Raw genomic sequence first — 19,436 nt, 5'->3', positions numbered from 1 at the left:
GTGCTGCACTTAGTAATGAATGCAGGACCAGTGTAATAAGTTGCTGCTTTACAGAGAGCACATGAAGACAGATTCCAGGGGACCTAAACAGGTTAAATGATTTTTATGCTGGAAATAAGAAAAAAAAATCTAGCTTTGAAGAGCTAATATGATGAATACACCTAGTATACACTTATTTTGAGATAAAAAGCTTTCACAATATAAATGCATCTTGCATACACTATTTAGAAACCCCACAAAACAAGAACGTGTTTGATGTTTTATTTCAACAGATGGCGTGTGCTTCAGAACTACTTCCTGGGATTTACTGTGGCCCCAACACAAAATTTATGTATATTGCTCTCTGCCCTATGGAGTAACAGAGTAGCCTCCAGTGGCTGCAGATGCACTAATTACAGTCGTTTAAGGGAAGACTCAGTGTAGACCAGTGGGAACTAAATAATGCCAGACAAGCAAGCATCCGGGAAAATGGGAATCCACCAGGCTCTGCTTAACCTCTGCCTTGGATCCTGGCAAGACCAGAGCATCTGGATAGCACGGCTGTGGGTAGTCAAGCAGTCTACTCAGCTAGACAAATTTGACAACATACCGTGAAAAGTCAGTTTCTTATAATGTGATTCCAAAACAAGCTTCAAATTAATTTCTTAACACATTCATTCATCTTCATTAAAAACTTGATCAAAACATAAAGCATTTAATGCACATGTGTGCTCACTCGGTGTTCAATCAAAGGAGTTTTCTTAGAACAAAAGCTCTCAAGTTACATTGTGGAAAAAACTCCTTCTTAGCAATTGGAAATACCTTGAATATAGTCAAATTTAGGATTATCTGTTGTTACTAAACCAAATATCCATCCATCCATTTTCTGTACCACTTATCTTGCAGAAGGGTGCACAAAGCCTGGAGCCTATCCCAGCGAACTCGGGGCACAAGGTGGGGGACACCCTGGACATGGTGTGAAGCCATGACAAGGCACAATTACACACATACTCACACACTATGGACAATTTAGAGATGCCAAAGAGCCTATAACACATGTCTTTGGACTGGGGGAGGAGATCAGAGTGCCTGGAGGAAACTCCCAAAGCACAGGGAGAACATGCAAACTCCACGCACACAGGGCGGAAGCGGGAATCGAACCCCCCACCTAACCCCAGAGGTGCGAGGCAAACGTACTAACCACTAAGCCACCGTGCCCCCCAGAAACCAAATATAAGGTTATTAAACCTGTTTCTAGCCATTTTATTACTCCATTTCATGCTTGAAGTCGTCTTTTTCTACTGACAGAATATTTTTCCAAATTGTTAGCATTAATTTCTAGAAGAAAGCAAAACTATCTGCCAATAGGATAAGATTTTTTTTTTTTAATCGTGAAATTAGCAATAAAAATGTCTAGAAGTAGGTTTAATAATCTTATATTTGATCATTAGATGTGACTAGTTTAAAGATATTTTCACTTGGTAAGATGACATTTTTTTGCAGTAGTTTTGTGCCAGTTTAACTTTCATATGTTGAGCATTGTTTTGCTGGGCTTACTTTTAACCTTAAGAGCACTAAAACCGTGCTCATATGCCCTGTCTATTTACGTGGGTCTTTGTAACTCCCCAGTGAGAGCCCTCCAAGAAGTTGCATTAACCCTAAAACTGTCAGTGCATTTACTTATTCAGCTTAAAATATATTATGTAGTAGCTTTTATGAATTATTCAGTAACTCGAAAAAATTAGCTGTTTATTCACAGGGCCTTTTGCCACCAGGTCTGTAGGTTAAACCTGCCTCCCGAGTGAGCATCTTGCAAGTGTCCAACTCAGTTTTGCTTGTGGTATGTGAACAAACACGCCATTTGTAAGATTTCAAATTCCAAGGGGAACTATGCAAATTTCATGCCATATGGCAAAGTAGGATATAATGAGATCTTACACCTGCTACTTGCACCTTGTGTGCCAGAGAAACAAAACTCCTGTTTAATAAAAGATCACACCATCTTTACTGACTGCAAATAAATGCAAGATTATTCTGACTGAATGCTGCAGAGCGTTGTGTTAGTAATGCAGGTAACCCAATATGTAAACGTAAAATAAAAAGAAAGAAAAAGAAAAAAAAGAGAAAAAAAACACTGACTCTTTCTTTCTGACTCCTTACTGAGCCACTTTCTGCTATTTTTTTCCCCTTCCAGTGCTTTTTTCTTCTTCTTTTTTCCATTGAAGCTACATGGAAACACTCAGGGAAACCTCATGGGACCACGCAATATAAGTCAGGCATTATCTTGCACAGCATAAGCCAACTAGTTCAAGGTAAGTGAAAGTGGGGTGTAGCTGGTCACAAAAGCTGCTGGCAGTGAAGTGCAGGAGTACTCAGAGACTTACCAAAGGAAAATGGAAGTGCAGCAGGCTGGGTTAAAGGTTAAAAAAAGACCAATCCAGGAAAATAAATAATAGATGATTTGAAAAACTATGAAGATATAATAAGCAGATTCACAGCAATGTAAAAAATAAGCAAACTCAAAAGATTAGCACGAGCCATGTGCATACAGCATTGTCACTAATGCAATGAAGTGACTAGTTCAGCTGATAGTTTTGCATTAATCTTATGTGGGTGCACACTAGCTCAGTCAATCAAACACTGAGAAGACTGTGGTCACAGATAAAGAAGAAGCCATAAGCTTTTTTTTTTTTTTTAATTGAGTTAATGTGGGGCAATAAGCCCTAGGATTTCAGATGCCACTGGGAAAACATGCTTGTACATACCGGTGCAGTCTCATTTGAACTTCTGAATAGACTAATAACTGTGGGCCCTCCAGAGCGCTTCTCACAAAGCAGAAGAGAAAATTGTGAATCCCACTGGGGCTTTGAGGTGAAGTGAACATCTTTATTTCATTGATTACGCCACACTCTCTTGTTCTGTACACATATCTGATGATCATTCAGAACAAATCCTAAAAAAAGAAGAGCATCCCAGGTCTTTCATTGGTTTATCTGAAAAGGTAGTGTAAAGAGTTAGCCAAGCAATTGTCAAGTTATGGATAAGATCCTCTGCTACATCTATTCTCTGTGTGCCAAACTGGATAAATAGAAAAATCAATGAGCTCCCAATGAAAGGGAATTCAGAGGAAATCCACATGGACATGGGGAGAACATGTGAAACTCGACCTCAGGAAAAAAAACGGGGACCCTGGAGTTGTGAGACGACAGCACTACTCACATCCCATATACAGATGTTATTAGGGGACAAGCCCAGAATGGGCGATGGCCTCTATTGTTTTCGTTAGTTTTCCTCTTATTATTATTATTATTCTGCCATGGATGTTTATGGCAGCCCATAGAACCGTATGTTAAAAAGTTGTGAAATTTTGCACACCGATAGAGGACACTCTGAACTGTTATCACAGCCAGTTTGAGGTCTCTATCTCAAACGCTCTAGCACCAACAACAGGTCAAATTTTCACTCACGTTTATGCTAATAACCTTTGAACCGTAAGGGTTATAAAGAAAATTCCTTTTTGCTCTGAATCCTTGGCTCATGCCGAGTTGAATGCATTCCATGGTTTCCATTTCTGCCCAACTAGATTTCCCGCCATTTTGAATATTCTGAAAAACATACTTTTTCAAACTCCTCTTATACCGTTTGTCCGATTTTGATCAAATCCGAATCACATCATCTACAGACCATGCTGACAAAAAGTTATGGAATTCTCGTTGATTAGTCCAACTGTTTTTGAATAAGGCACAAACCAATTAGATGGCGAGCACGCCAAAATGGACATGAGGGTATATCTCCATAACACTTTAGCGTATTCATAGCAAACTTATTTGTCATAGACATCATGACTTGAGTGCCTACTCAGTTTTGGAACAGCGTCACCTAGTGGTCACGAGATATGAAAAAAGGACATTTTTGCTTAGAACTTCTGAACAATTTGTCATAAAATCATTAATTTGGTCTCATTAGATTTCTTCCGGGTATACCAAGTCCAAAGATATGAAAAATTCCTAGGCTGGCCATTTTGGATGTCGTCCATTTTTAATTTAGAAATAAAATGCTGTATTTTACGAATGACTTAGCGTATTATTACGAAACTCGGTATGTGTCTTTGGGACGATGCTCTGGAGGGACTCAAAAAGTTTCAGGACAGTGCCACCTTGTGGTCAAAAATTATAATGCTTTTGTAAAAATGTTAATAGCTATTGACTCCTTTTGCCTACTGTCATGAGACTGGTTTTGACAGATTCTGTGGTTCATGCAGAGAACAATGATATCAATTATGTCATGGTGGAGCAAACTTCTTGTCTGTTATTTTTTGAATGTTTTGAAAACCTGTTTTTTTTTAACTCCTCCTAGACTGTTTGTCCGATTTTGAGGAACACTGGCCTGCATCATCTAGGTGCACTCATAATAAAAACTTAATCACAGAATTTTGATAAACCATACCATTTTCGAATGGCACTTCAATGAATTTGAAGAACACTCAAAATTGAATTTGAGGCTGTATATCTGCAACGCTTTGAGGGATTGTGACAAAACTTGGTATGTGTCATCAACATTAGGCCCTGAGGTTACCTGCAGAGTTTCGGCACACTGCTCCTACTGGTCAGGAGATAGCAAAAACGGTCTTTTTGGCTTAATAACTCTTGAATGCTTTCCTGCATGATAACCATCATGCCCAGATGCTAACTGAGCAGTTTCAGAACAGCACCACATACTGAATTTCCCCCGGTATTTCTGCTTGCAGTTATATATATATATATATATATATATATATATATATATATATATATATATATATATATATATATATATATATATATATATATATATATATATATATATATATATATATATATATATATATATTGTTCTTCTTCTTCTTCTTCAGGGGCATGGAGGCTTAGTGGTTAGTATGTTTGCCTCGCACCTTGGGGTTGGTGGTTCAATTCCCGCCTCTGCCCTGCGTGCAAACAGTTTGTATGTTCTCCCGTGCTTCAGGGTTTCCTCTGGATACTCCTATTTCCTCCCCAGTCCAAAGACATGCTTTATAGGCTGATTGACATCTTTACATTGCCCATAGTGTGTAAGTGTGTGCATGATTGTGCCCTACGATGGGTTGGCACCCTGTCCAGGGTGTCCCCACGTGGATAAACAGTGTAGAAAATGGATGAATGGATTATTATTATATTTAAACTTGGTATTTACTCCTGGTACTTAAATATATTCTTGTCGCCTGTATTTTACATACACTGTGTACTTTCATGCACCAGATTTCATTTCTCTCATGCAATATAGAGGTATGTCAGAGAGCTAGATAGAGTGTGGGAAGTCAGCCAACTGTCACCATGATAACCATTAGAATGGCAGATATTATTTCTGTACCTGTCACTCTTTTTTTCTCTCTCGAATAATTTAATGCCAGTATTGCTCTGACCAATATGAAAATATTCTCTTTGTATTCAGCACACATTACATTTACACAATTTTTTTTTTCATTGTCATATGCTACGGATGCAAATGTTATGGATCATATTATTGCAAGATAATTCAAGGTGGAAATAGACTATAGGTGTTTGACAGCGTGCCCACAATAAGCACACACAGCTGCAAAATGAACTCACAATGTGTTTGAAATTAAAGTGAAATTGAGTAAGGTTGCAGCTCATAATGCCAATTGTGCCTGGGACTGCATACTACATGCATGAGGTGATAATTGTAGTTCAAAAAGCCACTGCCAAGCGAGGGAAATGGTCAACTACAGAGGCGTCAAAAAGCTCGGTGTAATGAAGGGTCAGCGGAGTGAGGATCCATTTGTAGCTTTATTACACACAATGCTAATTTACACTTGGTTTGGAGGGTAATAAAATCACAAATGGGAGGTGGACAAAATGCAAAATGTCCACCACTATTTATTCAAATTTTAGCACATTGAATAGAATATGTAATCAGCCATACCTCTCAAATTCTCCACTTTATTTCACACCAACTTCCCACATTTTCTCCCGATCCTCCCTCAGATGCATGTTGTATGTACACTACTATGTATTTCCAAATGTTTGTGGGCATGTGACAATCACACTCGTATGTGCATTTTGAAAATCCCAATCCACATTTAGTCCCACTTTTGCTGTTATAATCACTTCCCCTCTTCTGGGAAGGCTTTCCACTAGATATTGGAGTGTAAGATCTGTCCATTCACCCACAAGAGCTTAAGAGAGATTTGGTGAGGAATTCTGGGGTGCAGTCAGTGTTCTAGTTCCCAAAGGTGTTTAATTGGGTTGAGGTCAGGGCTCTGTGCAGGCCACTTGAGTTTTTCAACGCTAACGTTGACAACCCATGTCTTCATGGACCTCACTTTGTGCACAGTGGCATTGTCATGCTGGAACATGTTTGGGCCCGTTAGCTCCAGTGAAGGGAAACTGTAATGCTACAGCATACAAAGACATCCTGTACAATTGTGTTCTTCCAACGTTGTGGCAACAGATTGTGTAAGGCCCACATATGGCTGTGATGTGTGTAAGGCCCACATATGGATCAAGTGTCCACAAAAAAAAGTGAACCCACTTGGTATGATGCATGGGATGATATTCTAACTATAGATAGTGACTTTAGATTCTTCTTCTCTTTTTTTGGCTGATAGTGGTGAATTAATATTTGTCTCTTGCCCAGATTTATTTTCACAAATTCTAACAAATCTATCTCTTTGAAAAGTTACACTGATTGTTTGCTCGTCTTACTAAAACATACTGTGATAATAATTCTGCACTACAGAGCTGTGAGGCTTAGCTGGAATGCTGAGCGCTAATCTGCTTTGAACACACCTCCACAAAATGACAGTGGCACTGAGACAACAAAGAGCACATTGGAATGTGGATGTTTATGCCTCACTTTTATCAAAAATGGCTCAATCGCATACGAAAGAGATTGTTCACTATTCTTTGTCATGAAGGTTGAACTACCACACCCTTATCCATTTGCATGGAAGAGAGCAGAAAACATGTGATGTGAACATCCCAGAGGTCTGCAACAGATCTCTTGTGTGTAGAAAAGGGGAGGTCAGGAAAGCCACTGGCAACAGCTGTTTGCCTCTAATTATGAGTATACAGATGAGGAGGATGCACCTGTCTATTGTTCACGTGCAGGCAGCTGAGCAACAGAGGGCATGGCATGAGAGTGCCATCAACATCCTCACCAAACCCCTTTACCTGCTGTGCTGCTAAGCCTAAGGGAGGTAGCTTCACCTCTCTAAAACAGTCCCATTGTTACAAAGCAATAGCAGGGCACATCTGGCAACAGGAGTTGAGTGTAAAAGTAATGCCATATTCTTAGTGTTTTTGGTAACTTAATCGCAATCAAACCACTGCTTATGTTGCGTCACAGGGAAGCATAACACACTGGGAGGAACGCTCTATATACCCTCTTTTGTATACATGAGCTCACAGTTGCCCAAAATTGGCTATTGTATCTATGCGCATGGCCAGATTTGCTGTCTTGGCTCCCGGGCACAGATAGCTGTAGCATCACTGGGATTCTAACTTGTGATTGCCTGATGATAGGGTGAGCACTTTTCTGTTGTGCCTTGTTTATTTATCTATCCCTTCTTACAAAGAACACTAAGTTCTCCACTTTCAGGGAGAGACAAAAAAATCATATACTCTCAAGAAAGTGGCATTAATAATTCAAGATAAGTGCCTTATAAAAATCCAAGCATTCTGGAATATATCCAAGCTTGTGAAATAACCTCTATATTGCACTGTACCTGGAATATTCTCTTTGCTTTCACACTTTCATAATGCTCCTGATCCCATACTGTACCTCTGCATTAAGGTAGTATAGCATTCTAGTGTCTGTTTGTCTCTGTGCTAAAGCAGTTTGCACACAAATGTATTCCAATAAACTATAAAGCCTCTAATTACCAATCATCATCTTCTTGTAGCTTCTATGCACTTGCATAAGCGTAGTATTTCAGAGCCATATTTGTTATCCATCAGTAAGGTCTGAGGTGTCCGCCCGTGAAAACCTTTTCATCTTTGTCTGAGATTTCATAACCAGCATCACCTTCACTGGCCTCTCTGTGTCATCAGGGGCTGTTGCAAATCCATGCAGGCTAAGTAGTAATCACTGGTTCAGACCTTCTTCTCATGCAACTCAAACATTTTTATTGGAGTGGATACTTGCTCAGGAAGAAGTAATGAGAAAAATGAGAGCTTGCATGGTGAATAGAAGTGAATGAAGGCTCCCGCTGGTCTAGTGCTGTCCATTACGATCTGATCTCACTGGCTCCATTCCAGTGCACCCTCATGCCAGACAGGCAGCTTCAAACTGTTCTTAAAGAGTAACGTGTATGGAAGGCATTAGCATCCCAGCACTGCTAATGCGTGCCTCCCTGTCAACAGCTATTGGCCGTATTTAATAATTCAATTTGTCCAGGTGGAAGTGGACAAATCCAAAATCAATATTTAATCATAGACTACCTTGGTCACTGAACTAAATCAGAATGGCGATAATCCCAAATTCATTGGTATTCATTTGCCAGTGAAAGAACCCGAAACAAAATACTGTTTGTCCCATTGTTTCGTTTCCATGCATTACCAAAAGACACTGTGGCAAGGAAACTCCAGCACTATAGAGGGTGAATTGTTCAAAAATCTTTTTGAATCTGCAGCGAATGGCATTTGGAATACAGGTTGTTTTTATATTAATGTGTTCTCATGTGAAGCGTCTGCAGGAGTCTGGGGTTTTGAGGCCCTCCAGGTCTCGAGGTGGTTTTTTGCTCTCATGAGGTTCCCTCATTCTCCAACCCTATCCCTCTTTTCCCCACTTCTCATCGCTAAAGGTCAAACTTGAACAGAGTCCTGCTTTTTCACTTTTCTGACTGGTTCCCCATGCTCCTCACAACTACCCTCTGCCCATCAGTACTACAAACACAATTAACATTTAGAATATTTACGAGAAAAAAGAAAACTAAATAATTGTCAAAACTTAAAAAAAAGAAAAGAGAAAAAGAAAAGCAATGTACAGTGGTGCTTGAAAGTTTCTGAACCCTTTAGAATTTTCTACATATCTGCATAAATATGACCTAAAACATCATCAGATTTTCACACAAGTCCTAAAAGTAGACAAAGCAAACACAATTAAACAAATGAGACAACTATATCATACTTGGTCATTTATTTATTGAGGAAAATGATGTAAACACAGAGGCAAACTGTGAAGCTATAGGATTAGCAGTTAATTCGAAGGTGTAAATAGAATCAGGTGTTTTCAGTCAATGACAATAAGTTGTGATCGAGCACCGTGTTTTATTTAAAGAAAATAGATCTATCAAAGTCTGATCTTCACAATAAGTCTGTGGATGTGCATCATGGCACGAACAAAAGAGATTTCTGAGGACCTCAAAAAAGAGCTGTCGATGCTCATCAGGCTGGAAAATGTTACAAAAGCATCTCTAAAGAGTTTGGACTTCACCAATCTACACTCTGTACAGATTGTGTACAAATGGAGGAAATTCAAGTCCTTTAGTACCCTCCCCAGGAGAGGAGACCAATAAAGATCACTCCAAGAGCAAAATAGTCCATGAGGTCACAAAGGAACCCACAAGCCTAAACACACATGTTGTTCTACCAAAGAATGGTTCAAGAAGAATAAAGTTAATGTTTTGGAATGACCAATACAAAATTCTGATCTTACTCCAATAGAAATGTTGTGGAAGATCCTGAAGCAAGCAGTGCATGTGAGCAAGCCCACCAACATCTCAGAATTGAAGCTGTTCTGTACTGAGGAACGGGCTAAAATTCCTCCACGCTGATGTGCAGGACTGATCAACAGTTACCGGAAGTGTTAGTTGCAGTATTCTTACAGACATGTAATATTTGATCATTTTCCTCAATACACAAATGACCAAATATAATATTTTTGTCTCATTTGCTTAATTGTCATTTGTCTACTTTTTAAAAAACTCTAAAGGGTTCACGAACTTTCAAGCACCACTGTAATGTATGGCTGACTGAATTGCTGACATCCAAAGAAACCTTAATAATTACTCATATTCAGAGTTTAGCTTATGTGGGTGTTGTAAGGTGATTTTCTGGGCAGCCCATTCGGGTTATTAAAATAATCTTCATGTAATTTACGTCTCCAAGTTGCCAGATATTTATTAAGGAGTTATTTACCAGGTCCGTAGGGCAGGCCAACAATATATCATATATCAGTCATTCAACATATGTTAATCACAATTAATTACTCATTCAGTTTAATTCAATTTTAAATTCAGTTATGATACTATTTACATCTGACCAACATTGCTTTGTTTGCCTTTCTATATGTTGTGCAATCATGAGGCAGCATGCTCAGCATTCTATTTAGCTCCATAGAGTTATTACACATAGTGGTCAAAAATGGGAACTACAACAAGTGCTAAAAGAGACCCACTGGGGCAGGAATCACTCTCCATGTTCACTCAATGCCTGTTTTGTTCATGAGTGGAGGATGGATAACAGACAGGACAGTTAATTATATTGTCTCTTCTGTTCTCATCTCACACACTATGAAAATGGTGATGGGAACCACACCTGCTGCATCAAACATAGCTGAATTTCTTTTTTGTTTTTATATCCATTTGATCACAAGTTATCAAAATAAACCATCTTTGTAGTCCATATTTTCAGAACTTTCGCTGATTAAAAAGAATGAGATTAGCTAGTTTAATTTACACCGTTATCTAGCTAGCTACTTAATTAGCTAGGTTGTTAATGTGTCTTTGAAGTGCAATTTATCAGCAACAAGAAATCATCATAATTACCCCAATTGCTTATAAAATTATAACGTCCAATTTCAATAAACCATGTAAGAATAAACCCTGTAAGACTTTCAGAATAAATCTGAAAGATTGAGGAGCTAAATTTCTTTAGAAATGAAGCAAATTAATCAGTGAAGTGGCAGTGTAATGTCAGAGATGTTCATCTTTGTTAAGGCTATTAGTGTGTGCTGGGGCATTGGCTTTTAGCTTTTAGACAAGACTTTTCAGGCAAGTTCTTTCTGTTCTCTCAAGTCTTGTTAACTCTGAACTGCCTGTTAGAGGGTTACTCAAAAAATTCACTAGGTAGTAGCCTACAGCACTTGACATAATTCTGTTTGAGGCTAAATCATTATTTAATGTTTTGCCTTTCCAAAATCTATGGCCATGAGCTGCTTCTTGACCACCACTTTTAATGAGAATAAAGTAGGAGGATAGAAAATACAGATTGAAGAAGCAGATCAAGGTGAAATTTTTTTTAACAACAAACTCTCACACCATGGAGCTGGAGTTAATATTGTTCCTTTTTCGAGCCGATACTGTGCAAGAAAAATGAGCTTAAGTCCAAATGTCAGAATATGCATAACTACAGGGCCCTCCACTAATATTGGCACCCTTGGTAAAAGATCAAAAGGTTAAACAATAATTGTCTTTATTGTTTAACCTTTTGATCTTTTGTTAAAAAAATTCACAAAAATACTCTGCTCTCACTGTTATAAAACAATTGCAAACACAACACAGGTTTATCCAAAAAAATATGTCTTTGTTAAATATAGGTGTGCAATAATTATTGGCACCCCTATGAATTCATATGAGAAAAATAAATTTTAAGTATGTTCCAATTCACATTTTAAAAAAAATTTTTAGTACACCTGGGTGACAAGGAACAGGAAATTGTTCAACCATTACTTCCTGTTTCACAAAAAGTCTCCAAAACTATAATCCGAAGTCATCTACATCACCACAAGTTGTTTGGAAGGGTTTCAAGAGAAAAGCCTACTGGAACTTCAAATGGGATCGGGTTCTATGGTCAGATTAAACCAAAATAGAGCTTTTTGCCAATAAACCCCAGAGGTGGTTTTGAGGTACACAGAGAGGTAGCCATATGGAAGAGTACCTCATGCCCACGGTTAAATATGGTGGTGGCTCTTTAATGTTTTGGTGCTGTTTTTCTGCTAAAAGACCTGGACATATTGTCAGGATACATGGCATCATGGACTCTACCAAATATCAACAGATATTAAATGAAAACCTGACTGCCTCTGACAAAGATTAAAATGGGCCGTGGTTGGATCTTCCAGCAGGACCATGATCCAAAACATACATCAAAATCAACACAAAAATGGTTTACTGATCACAAAATCAAGGTCCTGGCATGGCCATCCCAGTCCCCTGAGTTGAAACCCATAGAAAATCATGGACTTCAAATTTGAAGGATCTGGAAATTTGAAGCATCTGGAAATTTGAAGGATCTGGAGAGATTCTGTATGGAGGAATGGTCTCAGATCCCTTGTCATGTATTCTCCAACCTCATCAGACATTATAGGAAAAGACTCAGAGCTGTTATCTTGGCAAAATTTTTTGCATTTTCCAAAGTGTTTTTTCAAATTGTAGTGCTATAAAGCTTAGTGGTGGTGACGTTGAAGTCATGCGATCGTGGTGTAGTTTGTTTATAGCCTAAGTTTAGCTTTTTACTTTTGGCGATTGTATTTAGGCTTCAAAATTCATAAAAGTTGTGTTAATCTGTGAAGATTATCTTGATGAACAAAACGTGTAAGAGTCATAAACTTTTGTTGGACACAGAGCTTTTTCTGCGATAATCCAAAAGCCAATGGAAAAATCATACTACGTCAATAAAATCTTTCTGACATGACTTGAATGCACCATAAGACACACCTCTGTTTTAGGCAAAAGCCTGTAGTCAGACCTGAGGACTGAATACAGCTTTTAGTTTTAAATATTCACTACAGATTCTGAATACAACTGCAAATGCTCATGTAAGATTACAACTTGCACTTTAACAGCAGGGTGTAAAGAAATTACAAGACCATTTGATTTTACAATGCATTTATCACAGGAAAAGGTCAGACATATTGAATTTTATTAAAACGCCACATGAGTAACGCAAATAAATTAATGTGAGATAATACTCACATACAACAGCGCTGGAGGTTACTGAAGAGCTGCCATACTGTTGCTTTGGTGTAATACATTAGACACTATCAAAACTCATTCACACCAGAGAATCACATATATCATCAAAACTCATTGTGGACAATCTGGAATCAGCTTTTGTTTTACTTGAAACAATAAGAATGCGTACACTGTAGCGAATGGCTCCTGCGTCCTGAATCACAGAGAAGCACACAGACAAATAGGATTTCATTTTCTGTGCCCAGAGCACTTAGCCCTCATAGACACATAGCAAATGTTCTGTCCTAATAAGGACACACATGCTGGTCAATAATGAGAACATTCAAATACATGTGAACAACTAAATGTGTTTTTTTTTTTCTTTTCTTTTTTTTCCCCCCCAGAGCCAGATGGGACTGAATAGTGCTTATTATGTGGATTATGTGGAAAGGATCTGATGGCTCTCTGATGAAATCCAGGTAATGAGCTGATGATTTCTACAGTCAGTGTAAGCCACATTTTCATATTATCCCCTATCTGCAAACATGTCTGTCAATGGCATATGTACCATATGCTTCTTAAACATGCTGCGTACTAACCTATGCTTCATATAAAATAAATCTTAAATGGTTATAGTTGCAAAATAAAATTTCCATTCAATACTTTATAAATGTCTTTCCATAGTCACCAGCTAACTCAGTCCTTCCTCCTTCACACATCCAATTACATCCCCTCCCATTACTACCTCTTTGAGGGCTAAGACAAATTCTGCCAGCCCTAAAAACAAATGCATCTCGATAAATATTCATGATAGCCCGTTATAGCTGATGTAAACATTGTAAACTTGTATCAGCCCTTTGATGCGTGACCTGAGCAGTCATTTGTAGGATGCGGCAATGAATATTTATTCCCAATGTCCGATTTCTGAGGTAAGCTGAAGTTGATCATGAATAATGAGGACATTAAGGAATGATGCTTAGTCAGTGGACCAGATAAACGTGCCTGATTATTTATCAACTGGGTAATGTATTCTAGTGAAGCTTGAACATCTCAGCTTTTGAAAGCAAAGCCAGGCAAAACATCAGCACAAGTCAGGAAATGAATATATAATTCAGAGGAATTCAGTGTGTACGCTGTGTACGCTGACAACTCACAAATGTACAGTAATGCCGAAACATGTTCTGTACAGAAATGGAATTCAACATATCATACATATAAATTCATTTTAGCTGAAGTTAAGCATTAAACAAATGGGAACATTTCCAAGAGAGACAGAACAGATAGGACTGATACTCAATGCGAATAATCTGGTAATGATGACAGCTAAGAGTTTATACATATACATACATATAACTGTAAGTGTCAACTAAGAGATTATAATGTTTGTCCAATATCCTCAGTATCCTTAGCACAGCATATGGTTACAATATTGGCAATGATATGAGTCAATGTTCAGTAATACATAATGGGCTACAGCACAATTCAATATATAAGCCAGTACTCACCTCTTTCTCTCCACAGATATTGCTGATGATGGAGTTGGAAGCCGGGCTGGCGGATGGGCCCAGGACTGCCACCACCCCCTTAGACATGATCTGGCACACTGTCAGGAAGCAGGAGAAAGACCAGATTCACTCACTTCAGCATTACAACATTTCTGTCCGAGGGAAAGAAATGTAATTGACCAATTCAGGCAAAACTCATCCACTGGAACATGTTTGAAATAGTACCTAATAACATCACCCAATTTTTATTAGTCTGGCTTATTCTCTGAATTGCACACACTCTCTCCTACATGTATTCTACATATGGAGACGCATTGTACAGTTCTGTTGCAGAATTAACTCGGTGTGTGTGGGGGATCTAAAGATTTAATTGTGAGAAAACAGAATACAAGAGTTGGATGTTATCTAATCTTCCTTAGCAATGAAACTAAATTTCAAGTAAAGATATAATTCCTGTATTTTAATTAGTATTGTATGGAAAGTGTTGTCATGTGTGTGTACTTGTAGTGGAGGCAGTGAGCGAGAGAGAGAGAGAGAGAGAGAGAGAGAGAAGGGGGGACTAAAAGAATGCATGAGCAGAGAATTTACACAGCCTAAGATAGGAAATTTGAGAAGCAATGAATCAAGTGATTAATAAATAATCCCTTACTGACCAACGAAAGAGCCTTCCTGCCTGCCTGCCCTTCTTCTACTGGAGTAACAGGATTTCACACCAAGTACCACGGCTAAACCAGCCAAATCAGAGAGGTGACATTCTTATCTTGGCCTACATGACTGCTTGGTTGCTGAAACAGCCTCTATAGCAGCTCTACAGTGTGAACCCAACCCATCATAATGATCTGTAATTTGACTTAAATGGGCAACAGTCCACTGTGTTTCATATTTGCTAAATTATTACTGGCACCTAAGTGGATAAAACCAGTAAAGTGCGAGTTTCCATGTGTGTATTCTGGCAGCTGTAGAGTTCAGTTCAGTAAAGCAGTAAATGCCATCTCAAAAATTTACAATGAGCAGATTTATCCAATTGTACAAGTTATAGCCTGTCACACGGGGGAGATAGCAGAACAAGGGGTTGGTTTGTTAGTGACAAGTGGTAGTGGGTTTCAGTTTTGTGTGAAATTACTCACCAATGACTTAAATTACAGACTTTGTACTTCTCACATAACAATACATATATGTTGTTAGCAAGTTCTGTACCTTTTCTCTGAAACCCATACAGTCCTAAGATCCAGTTATACTAGCAAAGTAGTGCAGGTGTAAATTGAAGTGGTTCAATTATGACCCCATACAAATTACCCTGAAAAAATACATGTACATCAAGAAAAATTAAAAGAAACCATTATACTGTACATTCATTACACCATGTGATATATCTTCGATGGTACTCTGAAAAATCTCCGGTAATTACAAATACATATTGGTTGTCTAGTATGCACATGAAGAGAGATGCATACAGAACAATTTAAACCCATTTAAACATGTATTGAAATTGATTGACGATACAGAGCTTATAAATCCCTTTTTGTTTTATTTACTTTTTGCCATCTCTTTTTTTTGTTTGTTTGTTTTGCTATGATTACTATGCTTTAGCCATAATTCTATGACTTAAAAAAAGGTAACATCTTTATGATCTCTGCAATAATTATAATTCATCCTTACAAATGTGGAAATTAGTGTGTGCACATCTTAAGGGAGGATGATTCCCACTGGTTTTCTTAAATGGACACGCAGAAACAACACACTTGTATTCAGTATGGATGTAATAAAGTCAGAGAGCATTTTACAATTGGGCTGAATCTGCTCTACAAAAGGTTGGGGGGTCAGGTTTTCAATGAAAATGGGTGTATTTTGCTAACAGTATTTCTGAAAATGCCAATATATGTATTAAAACTCAGAACTTAAGCCACTTGTTTGCATATATAAACATTACTCAGTTCTCATATTTGATACTGCACATTGCTGAACATGATGATGCAGTCACCTCACTTGCAGTAGATTATACTTAGGGAAGTAAATTTCTTAATCAATATGAATACACTGTGGTCATATTTGTGTTACTGACCAGCAGACCCATATGCAGACCTTCCCCAAACTGTTGTCACAAAGTTGGAAGCGCATAATTGTCTACAAATGTGTTTGTATGCTGTAGCATTACAATTTGCCTTTACTAGAACTAATGGGCCAAAACCTGTTCCAGCATGAGAGTGCGTCCATACACAAAGAGAGATCTGTCAAGACATGGTTTGCCAAGGTTGGCGTGGAAGAACTGGAGTGTCCTGCACAGAGCCCTGACCTCAAAAACCACTGAACACATTTGGGATGCACTGGATCGCTGACTGCACCCCAGGCCTCCTTGTCCAACAGCAGTGCCGGACCTCACTAATGCTCTTGTGGCTGAATTGGCAAATCCTCACAACCACACTGCAAAATCTAATGGAAAGCCTTCCAAGAAGAATGGGAGGTTATTATAACAGCAAAGGATATACTAAGTGTGGAATGAGATGTTCAACAAGCACATATGGATGTGATGCTCAGATGCCCAGAACTTTTGGCCATATAGTGTACTGTATGTAGAATATCTACTTTATTAGATTTTATAGTGTGGAGAAAGACGGGTATGTGCACAATGGGCATGATGTGATTTTCATCCTCAGCTCCCAGCACCTTTAACTCACTACCTGACGTGTGTCTGTATACAACAAGGTTTGCACATGGGATTTTTAATCATAAAACTGTGGCTTGTGAATATATACATTAATTTGTTTATACTTTATTTCATTCATCTTAAGTAACCGCTTCATACAGGTCAGGGTTGCAGTGCATCCAGATCCTGGGATACACTCAAACACTTGTTCACACATACTGTAGGGTCAATCCACCCATCAACATATTTTTGGGAAGTGTGAGGAAACCCAACTTCAGGATCGACCAGGGACCCAGGAACTACCCACTATGCTTATGTTATCTAGCTCCATAGATTGTATTACCAGACAGCAGATGTATTATTTAAATCTTTTACTCTACAGTTCAGCCACTACATAACTCACCAAGAGTACTCACAATTAGCAAACCCTTCCAGAATTCATTTCTCTCGCTCTCTCTCTTTTTTTTTTATCTTTACAGTCTTGCAGTTTAGGATGTTATACTACAGAGAACCGTGATACTGCTATACATAACTTTTAATGGATGCTTTTTTGGGAGGAACAGCCTTTGTGGACCATTATTTGCAGTCAGACAACAGCACCTGGGCTCCCAAATTATCATTGGTCAGTGCTATATGGTGAATGGCTCTTGCATAAAGCTGAATCCAGCTCAGCTGTTTCTGCTGTGCTGAAAGTTGTCGCTCACATTATTTTTTTTAAATATTCAAATGAATAGGCACCAAATATTGGATGGTGAATCTGCCTTCAATGTGCACCTACTGTGCACTGAGGTACATACAGAGGTAAGAGCAAGAGAAAGAGAGAGTGACCGTATAGGAGAGAAGGAGTGAAATTGCTTACAAGGCAATGGTATGAAAATTTAATGGAATGACACTCATACAATCCAATATCATGGTTGTCAGTGTATCTCAGGACATCACAGAATTAGACACAAACTTGTCTTAACTTACTCACTTTACTCACTCCCTTATTCACTAGGCTGTCTTACTTGACTCCTACATGTGACTTCTCCACAACCTCTACCTCATTTTTCTGCTCAACTTTGTGTGCTGTAAGCTTTTTAAGGAGTCACACATAATATATATATATATATATATATATATATATATATATATATATATATATATATATATATATATATATTCAGTGTGGCATACTGTACAATAATTTTTTTTTTCTAAATACTGCTTTTGAATATTCTAAAAGGTCAAATGCATCACTTTCTCTCTCTCTCTCTCTCTCTCTCTCTCTCTCTCTCTCTCTCTCTCTCTCTCTCACACACACACACACACTTACCACATTATTTGTTGTACATGTTCATTCATACAGTTTCACTATGTAACATTTTTTTGTTCCTGGGTAGTAAATGTTATTTTCTAATTGCTTATGCTTAAAAAGTATAGCAAATGGCTTTTGTGACCAGGACATTGGTATTTTTACAATGTACCTGTTTTTATTGAGAAAATGGGTGAATTTGCATCTTTTCATTCACATAAAGTCAGGAAAAAACAACATATAAATGAAAATGAGCTTGTATTTATACAAAAGTTATACAAAAAATACCAAAAAAGATTTTGAAGTACTAGAAGTAAATAGTTATTTTGAGCTTTATGACTATATTGTAAATCACTTTCACAAAGCACCCCCCAAATATAGTTTCCCATCATGTTCTTGTTATACTGTCCTTGGTAGTGGCATACACGTCCATTATATCCTGGTGGAAGTGCTTGCCTGGCTCCTCTGAGTATTCCCATGTTCTCCTTGAATTTATCAAGATGAGCATCAAGGATATTGACTTTAAGAGACATCCTGCAGCCCATTGTGCCATAGTTTTTCACCAGCGTCTTAAACAGCTCCACATCGTTTTCGGCTTTGTGATTGCCCAGGAAGCCCCGGACCACCAAAACAAAGCTGTTCCAAACCGCTTTCTCCTTCCTAGTGAGCTTCTTGGGGAATTCCTTGCACTCCAGGATCTTCTTTATCTGCGGTCCGATGAAGACAATGGCTTTGACTTTTGCCTCAGACAGCTTAGAAAAGAAGTCTTGAAGGTACTTGAAGGCTGCCAACTTCTTATCTAGAGCTGTGACAAATTGTTTCATAAGGCCCAATTTGATGTGCAGTGGTGGCATTTGAGGGGAATAATATAACCATTTTCTATACTTTTGCCATATATGCAATTAGGAAATAACACTTACTACCTAGGAACAAAACAAATTGTTACATAGGGTTATCAGCCAACATGGCACCAACATAATGCAAATAATAATGCGGATACTGGTCAAGTTTTTCGGTTAATGTTCACCTTATATTAGAATGGGGAAAATGTGACCTTATGGTCACTATGGCACTGAGTGCTTT

General features: G+C 38.2%; 1 protein-coding gene across 1 annotated transcript in view; it reads right to left on the bottom strand.

Annotated features, from left to right (window-relative positions):
- Window positions 1–19,177, bottom strand: part of LOC128635312 (glutamate receptor ionotropic, kainate 4) — a 92,754-nt gene extending 73,577 nt beyond the window's left edge. The window contains exons 1-2 of the mRNA XM_053687516.1: window positions 18,709–19,177; window positions 14,416–14,513 (exon numbers count right to left, since the gene is read on the bottom strand). Coding sequence (XP_053543491.1) covers window positions 14,416–14,513; window positions 18,709–19,177 — 567 coding nt within the window. The remainder of the gene's footprint in view (window positions 1–14,415; window positions 14,514–18,708) is intronic.
- Between the last annotated feature and the right edge of the window lie 259 nt (window positions 19,178–19,436).

The sequence above is a fragment of the Ictalurus punctatus genome, chromosome 17 (genome assembly GCF_001660625.3).
Source record: "Ictalurus punctatus breed USDA103 chromosome 17, Coco_2.0, whole genome shotgun sequence".
NCBI classification, from domain to species: Eukaryota; Metazoa; Chordata; class Actinopteri; order Siluriformes; family Ictaluridae; genus Ictalurus; species Ictalurus punctatus.
The sequence above is the reverse complement of the archived record's forward strand: the minus strand, read 5'-3'. Positions and strand labels throughout refer to the sequence as shown.